Source organism: Colossoma macropomum, unplaced genomic scaffold (assembly GCF_904425465.1).
Source record: "Colossoma macropomum unplaced genomic scaffold, Colossoma_macropomum, whole genome shotgun sequence".
NCBI lineage: Eukaryota > Metazoa > Chordata > Actinopteri > Characiformes > Serrasalmidae > Colossoma > Colossoma macropomum.
Genome location: NW_023494801.1, coordinates 17207253 through 17230296, shown reverse-complemented (window position 1 = coordinate 17230296; position 23044 = coordinate 17207253). Strand labels below are relative to the sequence as shown.

Below are 23044 nucleotides of genomic sequence, written 5' to 3'. Positions count from 1 at the left end.
TGCACTACAGAGTGTCTGTGAGTGTAAGCCTTCATATAAAGAGAGCTTGTCAATTCTTCATGTCCCAAATGCACCACCATACAACAAAAAGTGATTCTCACGGCTTAATCCACCAACAGAGTCGTGTTAAGATGGTGCAGGCAAAAGAGGGAGGGTATAACAGTAATCCAATAATCCAATTAAAATCAGCCTAAGCCTGTGAATCACACTGCAAACCACCATACGTCACACCACCAAAAAACGAGTATATAAATATTTATTAGCTGGGGAAGACGGGAAATGGATGTTTCAATTATAGTGAAATTTCTCCTTACATTTTTTTTTACATTTGAGCACTCAGTGGGAGGAAGTAAGTGGTATTTGTGGAGTGGTGTGACTAAAATGAGGTCATTGCCTACAATAAGCAGCTGCACAATGCTCATGTGGAAAGGTTAGGAGTGAGTGAGTGACATAGAAAAGGAGAGAGAGGAAGAGAGAGAGAGAGGAGTAGAAGCCTTCACCAATGGCAGTAGGGCTGAACAATTTGGGCGAAATGTCTACTTGTGATTTTTTAAAGCAATAATACAGTAACAACAATTTACATTGCGATTATTTTCTATAAACTTAGGCCTGTTTTTTGGCCAAAAAGACCAGAATATCCACTGTTTCTGGCTTTAGGGCTTGAACACTGCACGTAGTTCACCAGACTGTCAGTTAGTTGTGGCTGTGATGTCACAGCACATGGGCATTTGGTTGCTTCTAAATGGTCAAACTCATCTACAGGCAGTGTTCTTAGGCTCAATTTCCCCACTTTGAACTTGATAAGAAAATGTGGTTAATAATGTAGGCTATAACAAAAACTGCAGTTCTTGTAATTTGAATAATATGAATAAATAAGAATGATAAATCTAGTCTTAACTGCAAGAATCGAAATTACAAAGTTATCATATATGTACAAATACTTTACTCCTATAATTACAAACAGCAAATTCACACTTCTCTTATATAATAGCCAGTATTAATCTCCTTGTACTACAAACTTTGCATGTAATGACACACTACAATTCATGATGCACCAAAATGAATATTCTTGGCTGAAAATAAAACCAAACAGACAAAAACCAAAGAAACAGCTTACATAAAATAAGCTTAAATTATTACATTGTGTATGCTACAGTAGTTGTTTTGAGCTCCAGTCCTAGGGACCCAGTGCTCTGCACACCTTCTGCCCCCAGCACACCTAATACAGCTCATTAATATAATTACCTGACCAGCTAATTACCTGATCAGGTTTGTTGTGGCAGAGAATAGCTGAAACTGTACCGAACAGTGGGCCCCCAGGACAGGACTGAAAGCACTCTGCTACAGTATGTACCATAAAACCCAACATCCTTGACAACAGAGAATAGTTGGTCATCATCCAAGGCCACAAATTCTATTTTTTAGTTATACTTTGTACTTTGGTTGTCATTTGTGATATTTTTCCTTATTTCAAAAGATGCAGCTACAGATGGAGTGTCGCCGCACTAGCAGGGACTTTTCTTTCTGCTTCTGTTGTGCTGTAAATCTGCTTCTCGATCAGGACAGTGTGTTTTCAAGAGGTATTAAAACTGTAGTGGTGAAACTGTTAAGTGTTTTACCCCCTCCTGTTACTCAGCATAAACAATGAATACAAATCTTTTATCTAATGTCCCTCACAGAAACTGGGAAATTGTTACACAGGGCAACACATTCAGTGCTGATCTGCTGCTGCACAGACTGAATGTATCTGCACTGACACAAACAGTGTTTTAATCACTTTTTCCCACTGTCATTATCACTAAAATTATTTAGATTTTGACATTTCGCTGTAGGCCTTTACGGGTTTTTTTCAGGCAAAAGTTTTTGGTCTTTTTTTTCTTTTTCGCCTGAAAACTGGAAGTGCCTTTTTTGACCATTTTCAGCTGAAAATTGCTGGAAATTTTGTTACATCACTATTACTCTACAAATGTCTAGATTTACTTGTTGGTACTATTACTATTACTGTTACTATTAACAGTATGATGATAGTATCATATATAAGCTGCACACCAGCAAGGCTAGACAGATATTGTTTGACAGAGACAAAAGTTCTCTCATTTCGCACTAACCAATGTAGTTTTTGAAGGACACTTGAGGTGTTCACAAAGCCTAGCTGGGAGAAAGTGAGGAATGGAGGTGCGGAGGGAATAAGAGAGAAAGATAGCAAATGAGCTCTTACTCTGGTCGGTGTAGTTCTTGATCTTCAGCTCCAGTTGGCGTGTATGAGAGCTCATCCTCTCCACGTTGTTCTGCAGCTCCTTCTTCTCCTGTTCCTGGGAGTCTTCAAACTCTATGAACTTCTGCTCATGGAGAACACAAACATTCAGCATTATACAAACACCCCATAGCTACAGCATGAACTTTAGCTCTTACAGCAATATTATGATATTCTGGATGGTTAGCACAGTATACTGTGAAACACACAGCTAAAAGTACTGCATCTGGACTATTTCTCAAATAACACAAAAATCAGCAACAATGGACTTCTACAGTAGAGAAGGAGGTGGCAAGCGTATTTAAGGAACTTTGAGGAAGATATTTATGAACTTTTACACAATTATAAAAAAGAAAATTGTTCTCAGAAATCTGGCCGATAATGTGCCCTGTGTTAAACACCAGTGTTGTATCAATTTAGTTTGTTCTGTATACATATTTCGCCTAATATCACTGATCCCTCTGAATTACAAGATTGTTTAGTAGTCAAATATGTAAGCCAACACTGCTAACAGTATTAATCTACTTCTGCAGGCCCCATTTTGCTGGCAAAATGAAAATCGCTTGGATAGTTGTAATTAATATAATCCAATGAAATATTTTTCCAGGCAACTTAGATTATTAGATTAACTAGGACATTAGCCACATTTACAAGCAGGCTGATCATCTGTTAATAATCCGACTAAGAGCTCAATCAGAATAGAATACGTCCATGTATACACCTCAATCGGAATAGGCTAGCCCAATCAAGCCCATTCGGAATGCAATTCCTATCCAAATGAAAGAGGTGGGTAATACTTTAATTAATCTGTTAAAGAGAAGAATAATAGTCAAGTAAACGCCAGTATCCAATTACATTCCCAATCGGAAAGTTTGAGTACGTTCTGCGCATGTGCGTTCGCGTCATAGCGAAAGTTTATAACATTCAGCATGGCGGGAGCAGAAAATGGTCTACACAGGAGACGAAGTTTATGTTTTGAACTTTAAAAGATGGCAGTGGGACGGGCATCCAGCTTATGCGTCTCAGAACATGATGTCTTCCTCTCGCCACTTCTTTAATAAGTACATGTGAAGTATGTTTTCCTGAGTCTGCCATAATTTTGAAGTAATTAAAAACACAAGTGCGCCAATTGAAAACTCAGGCAACACATATATATAATTTGTCATTTCTAACCACCTTGAAGTCAAAAGTCATGTGGGGCCACACTTGGTCAATTTCTAACTCTCATAACTACACAACTTACATGTTACTGAATAAATCATCAACGACTGAACAATAAATTACTAAATATACTGAACAGATAAGCCTTAATGGTACCTGTAGATAATAAATTAATCTTGAACCATCTGCAGATTTGTTTTTTATTCAAAACAATGCAGAAATCAAGGAAAAAAACACCACTCATCCAGTATCAGACTTATCTGAGGAGCTGGAGCTAAACAAATGTGACTCTAAATGTGAAAAAATATCCATACACTCAAATCTGTGTAAAAATCTCTATTAAAATTGCAAAATATTTTCTTGGTGAAGAATCTGAATAGCAAAAATGGCTATACCTATCCTTTTCCTCTTGAGCAGACACTGTTTATGCCTATGGACACAGACACTTCAGTCCCAGAAAAACAGCAGCTCTCATTTTTAAGGGAGCAGACATTGTGCTAAAATAGTGCAAAACTGAAGGGGAGCAGAAAATTGGCTGCCACGCATACACAAACACACAGATTTTCATTTCCAAGTCCAATGTCAGACACAACATAAGCAGGAAAAAGCAGGGCAAAAGTAACAGGATGTAAGTGGAAGGCCCAAGATAGAGCAACTCTGACAGTCTTATTGTTTGGCTTCAAATCCTAGTTTCCACCCACGGCCACCGAGCGTCCAGAACGGAGAAGGGAAGACTGGACATCCTGGCCAGCTGCCTCGGACTACTCCACTGTTCAGCATTTTTTCTTTTCTTCTGAGGATTCTGATCCAGGGGATTCTCCAAAACTACTGATGTTAGAAATCACACACATTATTGCTGCCTGTACTGAACATATGAACATGAACAATCTCATTTGTGCTTGTTTCAATCAAATGAAATATTATTAATTTTTGGGATCCACAATTGGAACTAAGACCAGACTTTCAAACTCGCAACAGCAATCTATTAATTTATTATTTGTATTATTTGTAGAATTTATTATATAATTTGTGCAACTGCAGTTTCATGATGTAAATAGCATGAGGCAAATAAGCACACCCACACTATATTTAAAACTGCTGCTACACCAGTATCAAAATATCATAATTATGCATGACTCGTTGAGCAAAATAGCCAGTTGCCTTTTACTTTATTAGATTCCTGTTATTCCAACTTTCATTTGAAATGTATGCCAGTCTTCCCCTTTAAAGAGCAAATAGTGTTGTTTATATTGCGGTTTTTAATAGAAAGCACTGGAAATGCACTAATGTGTTTCATTTGTTTATTTAGTTTATAATTAGTTAACTGCATTTCAATACTCAATGCAAACCCTCTGCTCCATGCCTAAGGCACAAATAGTAGAGATACTATTCTTGCAGGAACTTAGCCCAAGCGCTAAGAGACTGGGGGATGCCTTTTGGCGTAACACCAATAGCAGGAAACCAGAGGGAGAGACCCAAGCATACGGGAGCCTCTCAGCCCTGCCCGTCACAACAAAGGATCATGTGACCTGGAAGTAATAGAATCCCAGCGTGACTCCCTACTGGGAAGCTCTCCCAGCTTGAGTCAGTCTGGAGTGCGAGGCTCTGCTGGAGAGCCGGGCTCAGTGAGAGAGTGGAGGTTGGCGGGGTGCTGCTTTCTATGTCACTTTCGGTCCCCGTCATGCAGCCACCAATAAACTACGCCGGTGCCCCAAGCACAGAACTGAGGAAACCAGAAGGTTCGTGTCACTTTCCATTCACATTCGCTTTGAGCCAACTTCATAAAGTACACACATACAAGTCAAAGGGTACCATAAGCACTGGAGGCCTGTTGGCAGCAATGTTTTTCATTCAGAAAACTGAGCTAGCGGTTGTAAACATGTAGGGAGGAGACCAAATAACAAAAAACTCAGGAAATAGATGGATGTGGATGTGATAAGGAATCAAAGTCTCTCACGTCTTCAGAGAAGCTTAAGACTTTTGGAATGCTGCTCCAGGCCTGTTGTAATGACAAACTTTAAGCTGATGATTAACTGCCATATAAAAACCTGCGCAAAATAATTAAATTGACTGTTTTTGTGCATTTTATGCAACTATTAAAGTACTAGAGTGGCCATCTTTGCTGATTAGCTATTTTGCTTCTGTCGAAACTTAGTAGCTTCCAACTGATGACAGACACAGCTCAACCTCAAATGAACAAACATTCCTCATCACTCATCACTGAAAGTATTACAGCATCAGTCAGAAGTTAGACTCATGATGTGTCTCAGGTGGTATCCACTTTTTCATACCTTCTCCAAACAGTCTCCAAGTATTACTGTGATATTAACTCAGCAGAACAGCTGTTTGCTGATTGGTTCTACATTTACATTTCTGTTTGTGCCATCCTATCTTGCGCATCAACAAAAAAGTGAATGCAGTACACAATTTTCAACTCATGATTCAATAAATGTCAAACCATCAATCTAACAAACATCAACAAACATGTCACACATTGCTGATAGGAGAGAGGAGCTGGTGAGCACTAGCTTAAACTAGCACAATAACAGCTCTGCTCGGCCAGGTTTGAATCTGGCTAACTGAAGCACCACTAAGATGTTAGTCTTGACTGACACAAGAAATTAAACCTGTTAGCTTGTTATTGGGTCTGTAGCCTGCTACACACCTAATGCTAGCGTTCCTAACACTAGTTTACCTAACGCTAGTTTACAACAAGCTACACATCCTATCAGTGCCACACAGCACACTACAGGCTCTATTCCGGCTAACTGGTGCTCAACTGACACGTGTTGGTCAAAAAACTCATGTCTGAGAGAACAAAGTTAAATGACTGGTGATCGAACCTATTCTGTGGTGTTTTAAGCAAAAACCTGCTAGATTAGCTTAGTTAGTGGACCAAAAGTGTCCCGCATCACAGTAAAGGCTTAGTTTTAGTTAAGTGATGCTCAAATGACACACATTCAGGGGATACAGACTCGGATATGAGTCAAGCCCTCCCCCCAAATCATACATAGGTGTTTATTTGTTTATTTGGCTGCTTATTAGGTATTTAACACTGTCATCATTTTGAAACCATGAAATTTAAATACCACGGTATACATCACTACTGTTATACTGCCAAACCCTAGTTGAAGGTTTTTTTAAGTTCTTTCCAAAGAAAAACTCATTGCTTCCTTTGCTCTACAAGACCACATACACTTTTATGTCATTACACCAAGCCAGATTGTTTGTGTTAACCACTAGCTTTTGCAATGGTTTCCAAATGACAGCCTTATCATTACACAAGCTTCGTGGAGTTAATGATGTAGTCTTGCTAGGGACTGGGTCAGAGTGTTTTTAAGTTGAGTTCTTTTTAGGCCACGGGTAAGTGTTTGCCCTGTTTAAGTGTCTGTGTACACTCTTAAACATAAAGGTTTCTAAATCGTTCTTGGCTTGGATGTACATTTGGAAAACAAATTGGTATAAAGGTTTTACATTATATAGAGATCCTTTAAACGTCATGAGGCCCATATCCTATATTTTCTTGTATTTTTTCCCTTTAGGTTCACTTTTAACATATAACATCATAGTTTCAAATGTGGCATTGCACCAAAAAAATCTTATGGGCATCTTTGTCCAATACGACTTTAGAATCTTAAAAATTAACCTAAACATTTTAAGGTGCTTTTAACACTGGAACACACTGGCCATCAACCTGAAATTAGTCAGAGACAGGAATGCTATTTTTCAGTCAATTCAAAATACGACCCCACATTCACTCTGTGCTTTGATGTTATTTCTGCATTATTTATGTAACTCATTCTAAGTAAGGCCTAGTACACAATGAAGACTAAAACCTATAATCACCTAAAAGGGACAAACTAAAACAGCTCTGTCCAGCTCAATTTGCAATGGAAAACAGCCTGCTGCCCCACTGAGTGATGTGGCAGTGCTATGAGGAACTGCTCTGATTGAAGTTGGGGACACTGACACAGTAAAGACATTCGGAGTGCTGAGTCACGCAGGCCCGCCTACGTTATCCTGGACTCCCCACTCAAACCTCTGCCATGTGGCTCCCACAGGAAAAGCCATGATAAGCTAGCATTTAGCTCCTGCAAGTCCTCTCGCTTTCCCACATTAGCCAGTCAAAGAGCCTAAAGGCTGCTATAACACTTGACTGGCGCACTACAATGACACTTCAGACAAAAGGGAAAGCACATGGACTTCCTAATTATATAACAGTGAGCTCATGTCATCTGTAAAAAGCAAAAACTGCACATTACCTTATAACAAAGAAAGTGAGCACTTGGGTGGGAAAAGTTGCCCCTTTATAAGCACAAAAGACACTGTGACTGAGCAAAAACCTCTGGCTTAACTGGAGAATGTGACAGCCATATTGCACATAATCCCAGTTCAGTGTCAGTAATGGATAAAGCTACTGAGCAGACTTAAGCTGTCAAAAGAAGGGCTTATGTTGTAAATACACATGGAGAACTGAACCATGCTTATCAACTGCCATTAATCTCCCTTTTCCTAAACAAATTTGAGCATATATCCCCTCTCTGGCATGACCCCATCAACAAAACTAAGGTAGAGGTCACTTGGCTATTGGGAAGAACTGAATACAGTACAAGTGTAAGAATTTTTGTACAACTACAATATAAAGTACAGGAGATACATATATAATATATAACATAATAATACACCTTTACAACAATGTATGAATGCATTTTTACTCACTGAATCTGAATCCAACTGATTGCAGCTGATGTATCATTACAAACATTGCACACATAGTATATTTAGTCATTAATGTTGTGACAATGCCAAAAAATCGTAATCAGTCCAGAGACCATTTACCTAATCTTGGTCAAGTTTTCCTACAGTAAAAATTAAGATATCACAAAGAGTTCTTTCAGTGATGTCACAGAAGAACCACTTTTGATTCCTTAAAGGATCATGTTTGAAAAAGTGAGTGTGTGTGGAGAACCTTTACATAATACAAAGATTCTTTACCAGTTTTTAGTTCTTCCTAGTACCTTTACATTATGTGAAGGTTCTTTACACTTCACACATATCATTTACAAAATGGTTCTCTAAAGCAGTGGTTCTCAAATCGGTCCTCAGGGATTGTTGTGGGATGGGTTGGAGTGAAAATGTGGGCCATCTGTTGGGCCTGAGGACCTGTTTAAGAACCACTTCTCTAAAGAAAGTCTTTTATAGAGAACCAAAAGTGGTTCTTCTACAGCAGTGTGCAAAGAGCACTCTTTGACACCTTTATTTTTAAAAGTGTATATAAAAGCATTATAAAATGGTACTTAGAAGTGACAGAAACCTCGTAGAGTCTTTACATGAAAAAACATTGATTCTGCTTCCAAGGAACACTATGTCAAGGTTTTTAATGCCAGATTGCACAACGAATAAACCTACTAACGACACAAAACCTGTTCTGGCGGAATATATAGAAAGTCATCACATGGAGTGATGCTAGAGAGGTTGCATTTTATCCTCCGCATGGCTCTGACTGTAGCCTAGTTAGGCTTGAATGGTGGAAGTCGCTCAGTACTCAGACATCAACAATCTCTCTCACTTAAGCTGTGCATAGCGACGACAGCATGAGGCACAGAATGTTTGTTTACCCGAAAGTGGCAACAGCTGTCTGATGATACCACATTATCAGTGTTTACCAACTGATTCCTTGCCCAGTGCGAAGTCTAGCCCTAACAAGACATTAATGATGGTGCATCTCAGCACAATGGGGTGCAAAAGAGAAAGACCAACTCAAGAGCACTGAACCTCAAACAGTCTCTAACTGTCTTCTTTTAAAAGGCCTGTGAAGGTCCGGGGCCATCCAGGAGCAAGCGGGGATTTCGTAAACCAATCTGTCTCAGTAAACTGGATAACTTAAATCCAAAGTGAGGACTGACCAGCAACAGCAATGTAAACCTCCAAAAAATAACTGGGATTAAAACTGCTATCCAATGCGTCAGGTACTTTGTTTCTTTGCCAAAAATGATGTCAGTCATTCATTTCGAGATGTTTAACGTTGAATGGGGTCAAACTGACCCCAAAGATAAGAGTTTATTTAGCCAAAAACTAATGTCAGTCTGTGACACTCAATATCTTATTCAGTGACACATTTCTTTTATGTTAGCTTAGCAAACTTCCAAACAGTGTTAGCTGTTTGACTACATTTGGAGTGAGGCAAAAAAAAGTGAATGTGTGTTGTTGTTGGGTTTTTTTTTTGTGAACCTTTCCTTTTAGTCCTCTGGCTAGCTGCTGTGTAAAATACCCCCCAAGGGCCTGGGTCGGGGCGGTGGCAGCTGCAGCAACAATGAGACCGAGCTGTTCTCAGGCTGCTGTTGGAAGCAGCATCACTGGGGTGCTAAGAAAGGGATGCTGGCTAGCCTAGCCTGCTCACCTCCTCGGCGTGTTTCCTCAGCGCTTTTTCCCGCTCGTACTGCGTGATGAGCTGTTCGTTGTCCTCTTTAAGCAGCTCGAGCTCCACCTCGTGCTCCTGGTTCTCCGCGAACACGGAGTCCAGGTTCTCCAGCACGGCCACGACTAGCGGCATCAGCTCCTTCACCACGTCCTCGTCGTACTTGCCGATGAGCCGCTCGAACTCGCGGTAGATGGAGCTGGCCAGGCCCGACACCCTGTCGGACATCATAGCCGACGTGCCCGTGTCGTCCTGGTACACCACACCGTCCTCCAGCTCCATTTTCCCTCCTTTCCCTTTCCCTGCCTTCCCGCTGACGTGCCCTAGATTTCGACCTCCCGACAGCTCCTCGTATATCGCCGTCAACAGTTGTAAGGTTTAAGGGAGAACGGCCTCGGCTGCTCCTCGCTTCCACTGTCCCTCAGTATCCTGCTACGTGGTGTTTTTCCGCCGTCTCTCTCTCTCTCTCTCTCTCTCTCTTTTTCTCTCTCTCTCCTCACAACGGACGGGTTGTTGACCAGACCAGCGCGTGGTGACGTCACGCTCTCCTCAGAGAGACTGGGGTTGCTCCGGCGTTCGCCGCTGAAGTTAAAGCTCTCTTTGGCTCTGATTTACAGGCTCCCCGTTTATGACTGTGTCCTACGCCAGTAAAGTAAATTAAAATTATGGCTACTTTTGTAATAAATGGTGATTTATGTAATGAGTAACGTTGATGTTATAAGGATACTGAAGCTCAGTCTGTGTGACGTTTCGTCATGTATCGCTCAGCTGACAGACCGGCAATGAGAGTATTTGGAAGTTGCATTGGTTTAAAAGGGAATTCCACCAGTTTTTCAACATTTCTGCAGTCGGACGATGAAATTTGAACAAAGTCATCTGGAGTGTTTCGATGTGAAATGGTGCATTATATATAAAAACATACTAGTACATATTTCTCCACAGCGGTGGTGATAGGAGACAGGAGTTACGATATGTACAACCCAAATATAGCCTTTTTATTTACTATTCAAAACCACCAGCAAGCCTACTTCATCTCGCAACGCCGTGCTGTGAGAAAGTATTTTCTATTTTTGTATATTTGTCACACTTGAATGTTTCAGATCATTAAACTACTTTTAATATTAGACAAAGATAACCCAAGTAAACACAAAATGCTGTTTTAAAATGATGATTTCGTTTATTGAAGAAAAAATGCTCTTCAGCCCTACCTGGCCTTATGTGAAAGAGTAATTACTCCTTAGCTTAGCTACTAAATCAACCAATTAACCAAATTCAATTGACTATTGGGTTTAAATTTACTAGCCATACCCAGCCATGATTACTGCCAGACTTGTTGAATCTAAACATCACTTAAACAGAACCTGCCTGGCAGTGTGAAACAGGCTAGATGGCTAGATCTCAAAAAGCAGCACATGATGCCATGTTCTAAAGAGATTCAAATACAGATGCGAAACAAAGTCAATTAAATCTAGCAGTTAGCAGTCTGGAAATTGTTACAAAGCCATTGCTAAAGCTCTGGGACTCCAGCAAACCACAGTGGGAGCCATTATTCACAAAAGCAGAAAACTTGGAACAGTGGTGAACCTTCCCAGGACTGGCCAGCCTGCCAAAATTTCACCAAGAGTGCATCAACAAGTCACCCAGGTCACAAAAGAATCCAGACGGACATCGAAAGAACTGCAAGCCTCACCTGCCTCAGTTAACATCAATGTACATGATTGTACAACAAGACAGGCAACTGTTCAAAAATGGCATCCATGGTGGAGTTGCAAGGCGTAAACCACTTCTGACCATAAAGAACACAGGCATGTTTTGCATTTGCCAAAAAAAAAACCCAGGTGACCCCCAAGACTTTACAATATTACTCTGTGGACTAATGAGTCAAAGATTGAACTTTTTGGAAGACATTGGTCTTTTACATCTGGCGTAAGGCTGACACCACCTTCCACGTCAAACATGGTGGTGGTAGTGTGATGGTCTGGGACTGCTTTGCTTCTGCAGGACCTAGACGACTTGTCATAACTGATGGAATCATGAATTCTGCTCTCTATCAGAAAATCCTGAAGGCGAATGTCCGCCTATTAGTTTGTGACCTAAAGCTCAAGTGCAGTTGGGTTATGCAGCCTAACAATGATTCGAAGTCCAGCTCTGAATGGTTCAAAAGTAACAAAACTTTGGAGTGGCAGAGTCAAAGTCCTGACTTGAATCCCATTGAGATGCTGTGATAAGACCCTAAACAGGCAGCTCATGCTTGAAAACCTTCCTATGTAGCAGAATTAAAACAATCCTGCAAAGAAGAGTGAGCCAAAATTCCTCCACAGTGATGCAGAACACTCGTCACAAGTTATCTCAAACTGTTACTGCAAAGATTAGCACAACTATTTATTAGGTTTAGAAGGCAATTACTATTTCACATGGGTGATGAAGGTTTTGAATAAATCTTTATCTTTAATCTGAATATTGCGGTATATTCATAGTAAATATTCTGTAGTGCGACAGCAGTGCTGGATAACTTTTTGTTTAGTTTTGTAAGAAGTTTCAATAAATTTGAGCCAAAAGTGCAGCGCAGGATCGTTTCCAAATTCGCACAGGTTCTTTTAAAATTCCCACAGCCAGCTCTTACAATTTTTGTCAGTTATTATTTTCTCCTCTCAGAAACCATATTAGGCTCGAACTGATATCTGATTTGCAGTGCTACAGGTAGAGGAACAGCCCAGTGCATGTCAGATTAAGTGGTTGCCAGATTTTCCCTTGTAAGGGCAGGATTTTGAATAACACAAAAGAATTTTATTTTCATAGCTATTCTTACCTGCAGTATTTTTACTGACCACACATGGGCCAAAGATATGATTATTTTGCCAGAACTCATCCACATGAATGAACCTCCAAATGTTTTTAACCATATTTAAGATTTCAATTCAGTTCATTAAAAAATGAGGCTTGTAACAATGGGTCTCCAACTACTTTTTGATTTAAATGTACAAAACTGAAAATGTTTTGCACTGAAGTTGAGATGTAAAATGCATCTCATTTTCATTTTAAAGCCTTCTACATCTCAAATTACCCAGATAAAAATATAACTTAATGTACATCATCAGCAGTGTGAAGTTGGCTCAGGAAATTGGGCTTCAGGGCCTACAGCTGAAAATTAGCCAGTTGGCTAACACTAGAACATTTACCTTTGAGCTTACATTACATTTACGGCATTTGGCAGACACTCTTATCCAGAGCGACTTACAATTTGATCATTTTACACAGGTAGGTGAAAGTAGTGTTAGGAGTCTTGCCCAAGGACTCTTATTGGTATAGTGTAGGGTGATTACCAAGGTGGGGTTTGAACCCCAGCCTACAGCGTAGAAAGCAGAGGTGTTACCTGCTACACTACACCAACCACTTTGAGCTGATTAATGTATATCATTCCTGCTATATAAAAAATAAAGTAAAAAAATCTGCATTTAAAATGTTAGGAATTTATGTTTATAAAACAACTTGTGTTCACTGGTCATCTTTAGTTTCATCAACATAACTATGATAGTTATAATCTATTTGAATATACCTTCAGAATTGCAATGTTTAGTATACCGAGATTAGGCTTTCAATACTGATTTTTGGGAGAAGTGGTTACTTTCTAAAGTATTGTAGTACAGTATTGTTACAACAATCAAAGTCAACTATGTAATTGTTTGATGGTTGAAGCTTGAAAGAAGAGCTGAGCATTGCATTTGAAAACTGCTTCAAGCAATTCTTCCTCACTCATTTGAGTAAAAGTGGATTGGTAGCATGTCAATGGAATAAATAGGTATAATGTACATTATATGTTATGCTCTGGAGTAGCAGCACATAAACTTAGGATCAACATGCTCAATGCCAGGCGTCGGTTAGATGGGTGTAAATGGGCTGTGGGGCAGTGGAACCGCATTCTCTGGAGAGATGGTGCTCCACCCAAAACCTTTGAGACCAACTGATGTTTGAATTCCAGATTCATTCAACATCACCACCTCACTAAAGTTCTTGTGGCTGAATGCAATCAAATCCTCAGAACAATGTTCCAACCTTTAGTGTAAAGACTTATCAAAAACTCCCTATTACTACCCTTGATTTCAGTAGAAACTAAGGCTAAGGAGGAGTCTACAATGTTTTTGATATATAGTGTATTTTTGGCGAAGGTTATAGCCTAACTGTTAGTACTTCTGTTAGCTAGTTATTTGATTATTTACTGAAATCAGGTAAAAATTCCTTCTAAACCTTTTCTGTCCTAATTTCCAGTATGTTGCTGTTTGCAGGCGATACAGTAGGCGGCGCACCTTGAGCATGTGACGCGTCAGAAAACCCTAACTATACGCGTCAAACTGTTTGAATATCTGGCAACCCTGTTTCAAACTCACGTTTCTAGTTTAGAAGGAAATATTATCACCTCGTTCGGATTAACAGGTATTTAAATCATTTTATTCCTTAAATCAAAACAGCTTGTAGTCATAACTTGTGTTTTAGTTAAGTTATAGCGCAGTTATGGTTTAGAAAGCCGAGCTGTTTAGCTTAATAGCTAAAGTTATTCCTGATACGTTTCTCTGGATTTAGCTGGTTGCTGAGTTTTATTACGTTAGCTAGATAGGATTGATGGCTACACTCGAGAAAGACGGCCAGAGAGGTCGTTAATCTAAAAAACTGATAGCTCAAGCTGGTATGTTTCCTCTGTAGGCACTGTAATCTCAGGTGCTGAGGCGATAGTTGGAGCAATACAGCCCAGCTAGCCATAAAAAAAAAAACTTCCTTAAAGTCCTTATACGACATGACATTCACTTGTAACTGTATGAAGTTTGTATCTGCACTGTTAGACCGTTATAACGCTGTTAAATATGACTGGCAAACCCCATTTGTCTGTTTTGCCCTTGCCACCCAGGGTGGGTGAAGGATATCGCGCTGTGGCAATGAACCTCAACTGCCAACGGGGACGCTGGAGCTCCAGGGCAATTTTCCACCAATGATGGAGGATATAAACTATGACCCTAAGGTGAGATGTCCTCATAGGTACAGAAGATGACACTTTCCTGTCATCTACCACTACATGTTTTTCTTTTCTCTGGTTTTTAGGTTGCAGAGCTCTTGAACACTAGGGTGGGAAAGTACCTCACTGAGCACCCCTTCTTGGCACTGGTTGTTTTGGTGTTTGGTCTAACAGCCTCAGTGCCCATTGGACTTTTCCTGGCATTTGCTGCTGTTACCTTCATCGCTGTTACAGTATGCTTCATCTTTGTTGAAAGTAAGTAAGGAGCGTAGACAGGGATGTAACTATAGCCCCTACACACCTGGCATTAAGATGCGTCCTGGGTGATCCGATCACTGGCGACGCTTTTGAGACACATAGAGATGCTAGGTGTGAATGTCTAAATGTCTCGCTGTCCACTTATGACTTATGATCTTATGGGCCCCAGTGGGAAATAACACAAAACATGTGAGTGACCTTGAATAACTAGGACAAGACGATGTAATTTGCTTTGATCACTTACTATTGCTTACTACTGCCATCTAAACCACACCCGCCTGCACAGTTAGTGATTATGCCACTGAGTGTAGGCACAATTTCAGCATGAGATGAAGTCCAAATCACCTTTGATGGACCACTTTGCCTTGTGCCTACAGTTTTCTTGTTGATGATTGGAGGGACCACCTTGCTGTGTGTTCTCTTCTGCCTTGCTGTGGTGTCCTTCTGGGTCTCCTGTGTACTCAGTGCCTTGTACATCGTAATTTCACATGTGCTGAACTTCTGTTTCATTCACAGGTACAGTATCTCTCCTGACTTCAGTTCACATTCCCACCACACCATCCTTACACAGTGTCATATCATTGACAAATGCCCTGTTAAAAGAATGGTTCAGCCATACATGCTAATGCTCCTGACAAGAAATGGAAGGTAGTAACCACCAATAGCAACATTAAACCGAACTACGCCTTCAATTGTGTTCATTTCTTATTTCTCTGGTTAGGACACCTGAAAACAACATCTCTACTGGAGACATGGAGACCAAAAAAACAGAGTGGTAACAAAGCATGTACATTGTATGTACCTGGAGGCCTGCGAGAATGCCTCTCTTCCCCTCCTCCAAAAACCTCAGGTAAACGAAAGAATCAATGGGCCTCATTCACCAATATCTTCCTAAATTCTTTCTTGAGAAAGATCCTAAGGAAAAGTTACATCAGATTCATGGTGTGTTCTTAAAGCGCAGAATTGTTGGCACCTTTGTGCTCTTGAGTGTGTGTAAATTCTGTTCTTACTTAAGAACAAATCCTAAATAAGAGAACATTGGTGAATTTCAGAATCTTTGTGAAAACTGTGGAAGTGGGTTTTAAGAAGAAATGTCTTAAGAATGGTTGGTGAATCAGGCCCATTATTAGCAGAGGCAACAATCTGCATTTCTTATGGGACAATGTAATTGAATGCTGCTGTCAAAGATACTATCCTTGTTACATTTTCCTGATTTACATATTGTTGCCATCAGGACAAAAAATTCCTTATCTCCAAAATGGTACCTTTACAAGAGAAGGAAAAAACCTTCTTAACTTTGAAAAGACATGAATGGAACAAGATTTATTTCCAAGTCATTTTTGACCATGTCTGTTGGTCAAAAACAACTTTATTCATCGATTCGGAAATTTTCACGTCGTCTTTTCAGAACACACAAAATGCATTAACTGCAACACTGTATTTTTGCACTACAATGATATATCTATGAATGCCAGCTGTATTTTCTTCTCAAGACTATGGAATTGAATGGGAAAGATTACTTATGTTCTGGTACCTTTGTACAAAAGTCTGAAGTGGTTTTCATACTTACCCTGTTTCTCCTGCAGGGTGGTTACAATAGCAGTGCAGCAAACACTATATACCACCATGACACTGTATTACCTTATATTGCATCATACTTTCAAAGCCCCATGATACTTTTGATGTTAACACTGTGAAATGATGTGGTCATTAATTCCATTTGTGTCATTTGGCCAAATAGCATTCGGATTTCTAAATCTCATATTGTGACACCACAGTGGACCTCTGCTGGTTAAAGAGGATACTACTTCCAAAATGCTTTGGGATCACGGTTACAGACCAAAACATAGTTTGATATAGTACTGTGTATTCTTATATATCATGAAACTGTTTGTAACTGAAAGCTTCAGTATATATAGATCATATTGGTTAACTGACCAATATGATCTATATATTTCTCTATAGTTCTATTTTAAAATATATAACCAGAATAAGGTACTGTTTTGCATTTCAAAACCTAAAATTGCATGGCAACGTAAAGCTGGAACTGCTGTGTACTGGAAAGTAGTTATGTAAACTAAAGTTTAATATCTAAAGTACTTTATCTTTAGGTATTAAAATTTTAGGTATGTAACTTTAATACCTAAAGTGTGATGATTAAGCACATAATGTTTCGGAGGTCACATAGTTTAGATGTTTAATGCAGTACTGTCCAAACAATGTAGAGAATATTCTTTACAAAGAGCCTTACAAGAATGAAAAGCAAAAACAATGGCCTGTAAAATTTTTTATTGGAGGTGGTAATATGTAAAAACAAACAAAACAAAAAAAGAAAGGAAACTCTACAGGAATGACTCAAGTTGGGGGGAAATATATGCAGCTCTATGGAAGCCATATACACACACTCCAGTTTTTGATAATATGCACACCATGTTAAATTCCATGTGCTTTTTGCGATAAATTACTGCATGTGAACAACAAATATTTAGTTGCAGGATACTATTATCAATATTATCTTAGTCTGTGTTGTGCATGTTGTATATTACATCATGACCACTGATGAATGACTACATCCCTAAGAGAGATACAAAACCCACAGTAATTTGGAGCCAATACATAAAGAATACAAACTATCAGTGCTGAATGAATTGGCAGTACAAAACATCCTCATCACATTCGCTTCTTTACACAAAGGTTAATACATTTACAAGGGGGCATCTCTGCTTATATACTGTACAAAGTGTAGCTGAAATAAGGCATTGTGTGAATTAATGAAAAACCTTGAAATGCTGTTGGAATCTAAAATCAGCCATTCATTTCATGTTATACTGAAATTTCACTGAAGTCTAATCAATAATTTTGTATTGTGATGTTATTTGGCATGGAAAATAAAGAATGGGATGTGCTCAACCTAATGTATTGTTCTATTGTTCAGTACATGTTCCTCAGGCCAAGTTTCACCACTCCTGGAGACATCAGACATCATGTCATGAATATTCAAAAGTACATGTAATAAGCAGAGTTTGTAGGGGTTTTAAATTGAGTCAATTGTTAACATTTGGAGCTTCATCCTGTAGTACACCTCACATAGAAAAGTTGTTTTCTTTTTTAACAGCACTAAAAAGGTATTGCAAGATGCTGAAAACAAAAAATCGGTTGCCAGATCCAAGAGAAATCCTCATTGCAGTTCATGGCGCCGTTTCATTTTTATCCAGGTGACATTTCACAAAAACAGCAACAGTTTCACATACGTGTTCTGTCTTCGGCGTCTTGCTGTGGCATTACTGGCCCATGCCCCCCTGCGAGTCTGAATGGTGACACAGGTCTCTGTTCTTTGGCACTTATGCTGGCAGGCTCAGCTTCTTTCCCTTCAGCACTGTGTGAACCAGAGAGACTGTGTCAGAATAGGGCCTTCAAAACTCTTCATGATTAAAATCCGGTATTATGTTATTGTTCACAAACTCCTAATAATTTTTTTTTGTAACATTACTTAATATCTTAGAATTTTTAATGCTGAATAGAATAAAAACAACTAAACCTCTAAGAATGTGAGTTCTGTCATGTGCTGAAGCTCACCTTTTGTGAAATAAAGATAGAAGAAGTCACAATAGAGGATGGTCTGGACCACCCCAGCCACAATGGCAATCATGTCAAAGAAGCCCTCAAAGTAGAACCTCCAGATCCAGTTGAAGAGGTAGAGAGCACGGTAGACGCCCAGGCAGAACAGATAGTGGGTGGTGATGGTCTCAGCCTCTCCTGTCTTGCTGATCATGAAGAGCTGAGGCAGAATGGCCACTGACTCAAGGTAGATGGAGAAGGTCCATAGGATCTGTGTGCATAACATAAAAAGGGTTTTCTTTTTGGTATCTAATTACAGAGAACGTAAATAACAAAAGTTAGTTGCACCTTTATTGACAAAAAGCATGGAAGTATTGTATACAGATACCTCATTAACAGTACATAAACCTGAAGAACCTGGACAGGCTAACTCATTTATAGCCAACATACCTCCAATGGAGAGAAGTCGTGGTTGACCAAAAAGGCCAGGCCTCCAACTGGAACTACAAGGAACTCCACTCTGAAAGTGTCATGGTTCCCATCATAAGTGGCCCTGAACTTCGCGTAGATTAAGTAAACAGTGGCATAAGAGCATCCAATGTAGATGACCTGTTGTGGAAAGTGAGAGACAGTGCTTTGATAAATGCAAGCAGTATTGCAGTTTGTGCCTATATAATGAACATACAAAACGTTCATTTTAAATTATTCCTCTATTGAAATGCAACAAGTCATTTACCTTCATGCTTGTATTGTAGAGGGATATGAAGGATGTAAGGAGATCCAGATAGCGTGTTGTGAAAACCAAGGCAAAGAGTATCTGGCTTTTCCCAGAGATCCCTGTAAAGCACAATTAATGTACAACTTTAAAACGGTAACGTTAACAGCACTTCCCTGCTTACTTTGAGTCACAAAGGCTAATAAGATCACGATAAGAAAATGCACTCGCAGTTACAGAGTTGAGGGCATGTCTCTGCGGAGCACATACCATTTACCATGCAACTGCTATGTGACATACAACGTACTGCCACGTCAAAAGAAAGCACGTAAGTTTTGAAGTGCATGCTGGAAAACGTAGTTTAACTGTTTTCTTTAACACAGCATTTTGCAATGATCTGTTTGGACAGCTGTGCAACTCTGGCTTCTCTTGATCGACTTTTTTGACGGACCATTGCAAAAAAAGTTGCAAGAGTTTATATGTGGCACAAACTAATCATTACACCATGCCTTCATGAGTTGTTGATTAGGGTAACTAAAGTAATCATGCAGTCTAAACCTATTCTTATCGAGGGCATCTCGCCAAAGAAGAGTATCTAATTAAAAAAGTTAGCTGCATATCTGGCTTGCTATGTTACCACATATGCACTTCCAACCACCGCAAATAAAAGTAGCCAGGCTATTACTCACGACTTAATTAATCATGGAGATGGGCGACTAAAAACGCAAAAACACAAATATAACAAACAGAGCAAATTATTATCTATAATTGTGCTGACGAATATTAACGTTAGTTTCTCAGTTTTGCGATGAATCAGGTTAGCAACAAGACCGTTAGCTAGCCTACTGGCTACAACTAGCTAGAGTTATCCATCTCTAAGCAAACAAGAGCCGGCAAATGTAAGCTGCATGTCTAAATAAAATATATACAAATTAAGGTTGTATTGCAATCTAGTTCATCTAAGTATTACCTGTGAAATAACCACTGCATTCTGAATTCGACATATTTTTGCTTAAGACTGAGTGATAAACTGATAGCCATCTAGCTAACGCTAAGGTAGCTAAACGAATTAGCGATCATGGGCAGCACAGAACTAACACAGTTACACTGCAATTTGAACCAGCAGCTAAGACTCGTTTACAGGTGAACAGACAGCAATTAAACCATGTGTTAACTTTTAAAAAGCACCTCTGTTTGCCAGCTAGAGCGCTAACTTACCTGCGCAAGACCTGGTTCTCCATATTTTGAGCAGCAGAATGATGATGGCTGCTAAGTGAGACAGATCTCCGGCCAGCCGAAAGATGTTCATTGTAGCTTTTGATGGTTTTTCTTCGAACAAGAGAAGACAACCGTTTCTGTCCGCTGTTATTCCAAGTATGAAACGCCTGAAATTCGCTTTAACCGGTTTCCTACACTTTTCCAGTGCATTCCTCCAAGAAATATGGCGAACACGGGGCGACGTGGCCGGTGGACGTGGCCAAGAGTTAAATTACAATGCAAGCCGGGAAAAGTAGTAAGAAGCAGAGTCAAAACCAGCGCGAGGGAGACCCGCCTACAAGAGTCTGCCTGGGCGTGGAGATCCAAAAGCTTTTCACTTCAAGAGCGAGGGCAGGGCATCCATGATAGCTGGATGAACAGTAGATAAATACTGGACTGTAAAAGAGTTTAAATGATTACCTTCAAAAAGACCACTGTGTTAGTTATCAGCAATGTGGCAGTGTGATTTTACTTTAAACAGCTCTTAGCCTGGACTCATGAATCTCAACAGTCATTAGCAAGTAAATCCAGATGATTAAACGGACATTGTGGCCTAAAAGTAATTTGATGTTATTTGTCATGTCAATCATGTCCTCCTCATCAAGACAGTCACCAAATTCTAAGATATTCGGCAGTAGCCATAGCATTAGCTATGTGGCTTCCTTCTGCATTCAGAAAACAACAAACAGATGTACTTTTAAAAGTTCCCCCCTTCTTGGTTGAACTGCAGCTGAAACACAGCTAGCGTGTTTGGTGAGAAGACTGGTGTGGAGCTGTGCAGACTTGTCGTGTAACCGCAAGGTCCCAGAGATTGCTGTTGGGGAGGGGGCTGGGAGCGCACATTACTGTGCAGTGCATGCTGGGGATTGTAGTGCAGCCCATTGTAAACGGGCTAATCTTATATGTCCCTTTAAGTCCAACAATTACCTTAACTCACATCTTCACAAATATCAGCAAAGTATAGACTAACTTTCTGTCTTAACAGTCAGAACTGCAGAACTGTTAAAGTAATAGTTCTGCGAAAAAGCAAATTTTCACAAGTCTGGTCAATCAACCAATAAAGTCCACCTCTATCCCAGTTAGCAAAGTTCTGGCTGGTTCTCGGTCCAGATCTGGCCCATATACTGTAAAACAAGAAGAAATAATAGATGTGGCCCAAATGAGACCCACACACTGTAAAAAGGAATACAATACAACGGATGTGGCCCAGATGTGGCCCATATACTGTGAACTAAGCATATATTTGCACCGGAGCTATAAGGCTAATGTAGCTCACAAGTGCTAAAACGTATGCCTATCAGTTAGTGAACCGCACACCTAAACCATTCATTTGCCTCAAACCGCATGAAGTTGTTAAATAATCTCAAACATACTTGATAATGTGGTTTCTAACAACTAATATATTGTTATCTATAGAAATGGAGAAAGTTACATCACATAGCCAAAAAGTAATAGTTGAAGCCTGAATTTTGTCTCTTTGAAAAAAAAAAATCTATATAAATTTGTGAATTTATGTTACACTGATCAGGCTGAGGTGTATAATGCTGCACTACAAAATAGTGCTTGACATAACAAATATCATAATAAACTCCCATGTCAGGCCAGAATGCACCTTTATTCATCTTAACTTACTTGCTAATGATTGTTAAGATTTATGAGTCAAGACTAAACATTGTTTAGGGCTGCTTTCTCTGTTTTTAGAGTGATTGATTTTGATGAAGTATTTACAGTGCACATTGTAAAATAGCTACTCCACATTTTGATTTGTTAATAAGTGTTAAAAAGCTAATTTAAGTGGATTTCCCACAAATTGGTGTAAACATTTGTACATTGAAAGAGATGATTTACCTTTGCTGTTGAATACATTCTTCTGTAGGCTTTGTGTGGTTTCATGTACCAGAAGGTTGTTTTCCCACTTCTCTTAAATTCTTAAATTTGTACATAGGCTTACAGTTTTTGTTTGCTACTTTTGTGCCTTTACAGCCCTTTTTCATGTGTGCACTTTTAACCAGCAATTTAACAGTAGTTAAATGGGAAGGGCTTAAGTGTGAACGCGAGCAGAAGCTGAAATCCACATCAAGTTGATCCGGCAATTTATCTGCACGAGACCTAGTACAATTCCTGGAAAATTACCGGGAGTGCTTGTCTGAACAGAAACCATTTAGCAATTACACTGGAAAGTTCCAGTGGGGATTTTGTTTTACCATTGAGTTTTTTAGTTGAATTCTAAAAAAGTCAGAAGTGTATTTTGTACATGATTTTTGAGAGAAGCGGCATGACCAGCAAAGTAAAACCTTTGCATGAGGCTTTTTTTTAACAGTTGACTTTTTTAATGTAATGTGAGAGAAAAGTGTAAGTATTTAATATATGATTTAAAAATGAAGGAGCTGTTTCACATTTATGCTGAGGATGTCATGG

General features: G+C 39.5%; 3 protein-coding genes across 7 annotated transcripts in view; 1 reads left to right on the top strand and 2 right to left on the bottom strand.

Moving 5' to 3' along the window:
- The window catches only part of spag9a (sperm associated antigen 9a), a 61557-nt gene extending 51234 nt beyond the window's left edge, over positions 1-10323 (bottom strand). For all 5 annotated transcript variants that reach the window (XM_036590215.1, XM_036590217.1, XM_036590216.1 and 2 more), the window contains exons 1-2: positions 9816-10323; positions 2219-2339 (exon numbers count right to left, since the gene is read on the bottom strand). In XM_036590215.1, coding sequence (XP_036446108.1) covers positions 2219-2339; positions 9816-10115 — 421 coding nt within the window. In that variant the 5' untranslated portion in view covers positions 10116-10323. The remainder of the gene's footprint in view (positions 1-2218; positions 2340-9815) is intronic.
- Positions 10324-14153: 3830 nt separating this feature from the next.
- LOC118821546 (lipid droplet assembly factor 1-A-like) lies at positions 14154-17136 on the top strand. Its single transcript, XM_036590214.1, has 5 exons — positions 14154-14264; positions 14734-14844; positions 14925-15093; positions 15474-15612; positions 15818-17136. The coding sequence occupies exons 2-5, from the start codon at positions 14815-14817 to the stop codon at positions 15873-15875; spliced, it is 396 nt and encodes a 131-aa protein (XP_036446107.1). The 5' UTR covers positions 14154-14264; positions 14734-14814; the 3' UTR covers positions 15876-17136.
- A 234-nt stretch (positions 17137-17370) lies between these two features.
- kdelr2a (KDEL endoplasmic reticulum protein retention receptor 2a) lies at positions 17371-20873 on the bottom strand. The gene is made up of 5 exons (XM_036590213.1): positions 20588-20873; positions 19391-19491; positions 19105-19263; positions 18673-18925; positions 17371-18472 (listed from the first exon to the last, which is right to left on the bottom strand). Exons 1-5 carry the CDS (start codon positions 20676-20678, stop codon positions 18438-18440), a joined length of 639 nt encoding a protein of 212 aa, XP_036446106.1. The 5' UTR covers positions 20679-20873; the 3' UTR covers positions 17371-18437.
- Between the last annotated feature and the right edge of the window lie 2171 nt (positions 20874-23044).

Bases quoted from the DNA above. Each gene is read 5' to 3' on its own strand.
- LOC118821546 (XM_036590214.1), top strand. From the start codon at position 14,815: ATGATGGAGGATATAAACTATGACCCTAAG. The intron at 14,845-14,924 runs GTGAGATGTCCT...TCTGGTTTTTAG, and splicing joins ATATAAACTATGACCCTAAG to GTTGCAGAGCTCTTGAACAC. The intron at 15,094-15,473 runs GTAAGTAAGGAG...TTGTGCCTACAG, and splicing joins ATGCTTCATCTTTGTTGAAA to TTTTCTTGTTGATGATTGGA.
- kdelr2a (XM_036590213.1), bottom strand. From the start codon at position 20,678: ATGAACATCTTTCGGCTGGCCGGAGATCTGTCTCACTTAGCAGCCATC. The intron at 19,264-19,390 runs GTAAATGACTTG...TTTCCACAACAG, and splicing joins TCTACAATACAAGCATGAAG to GTCATCTACATTGGATGCTC. The intron at 18,926-19,104 runs GTATGTTGGCTA...TTATGCACACAG, and splicing joins ACGACTTCTCTCCATTGGAG to ATCCTATGGACCTTCTCCAT.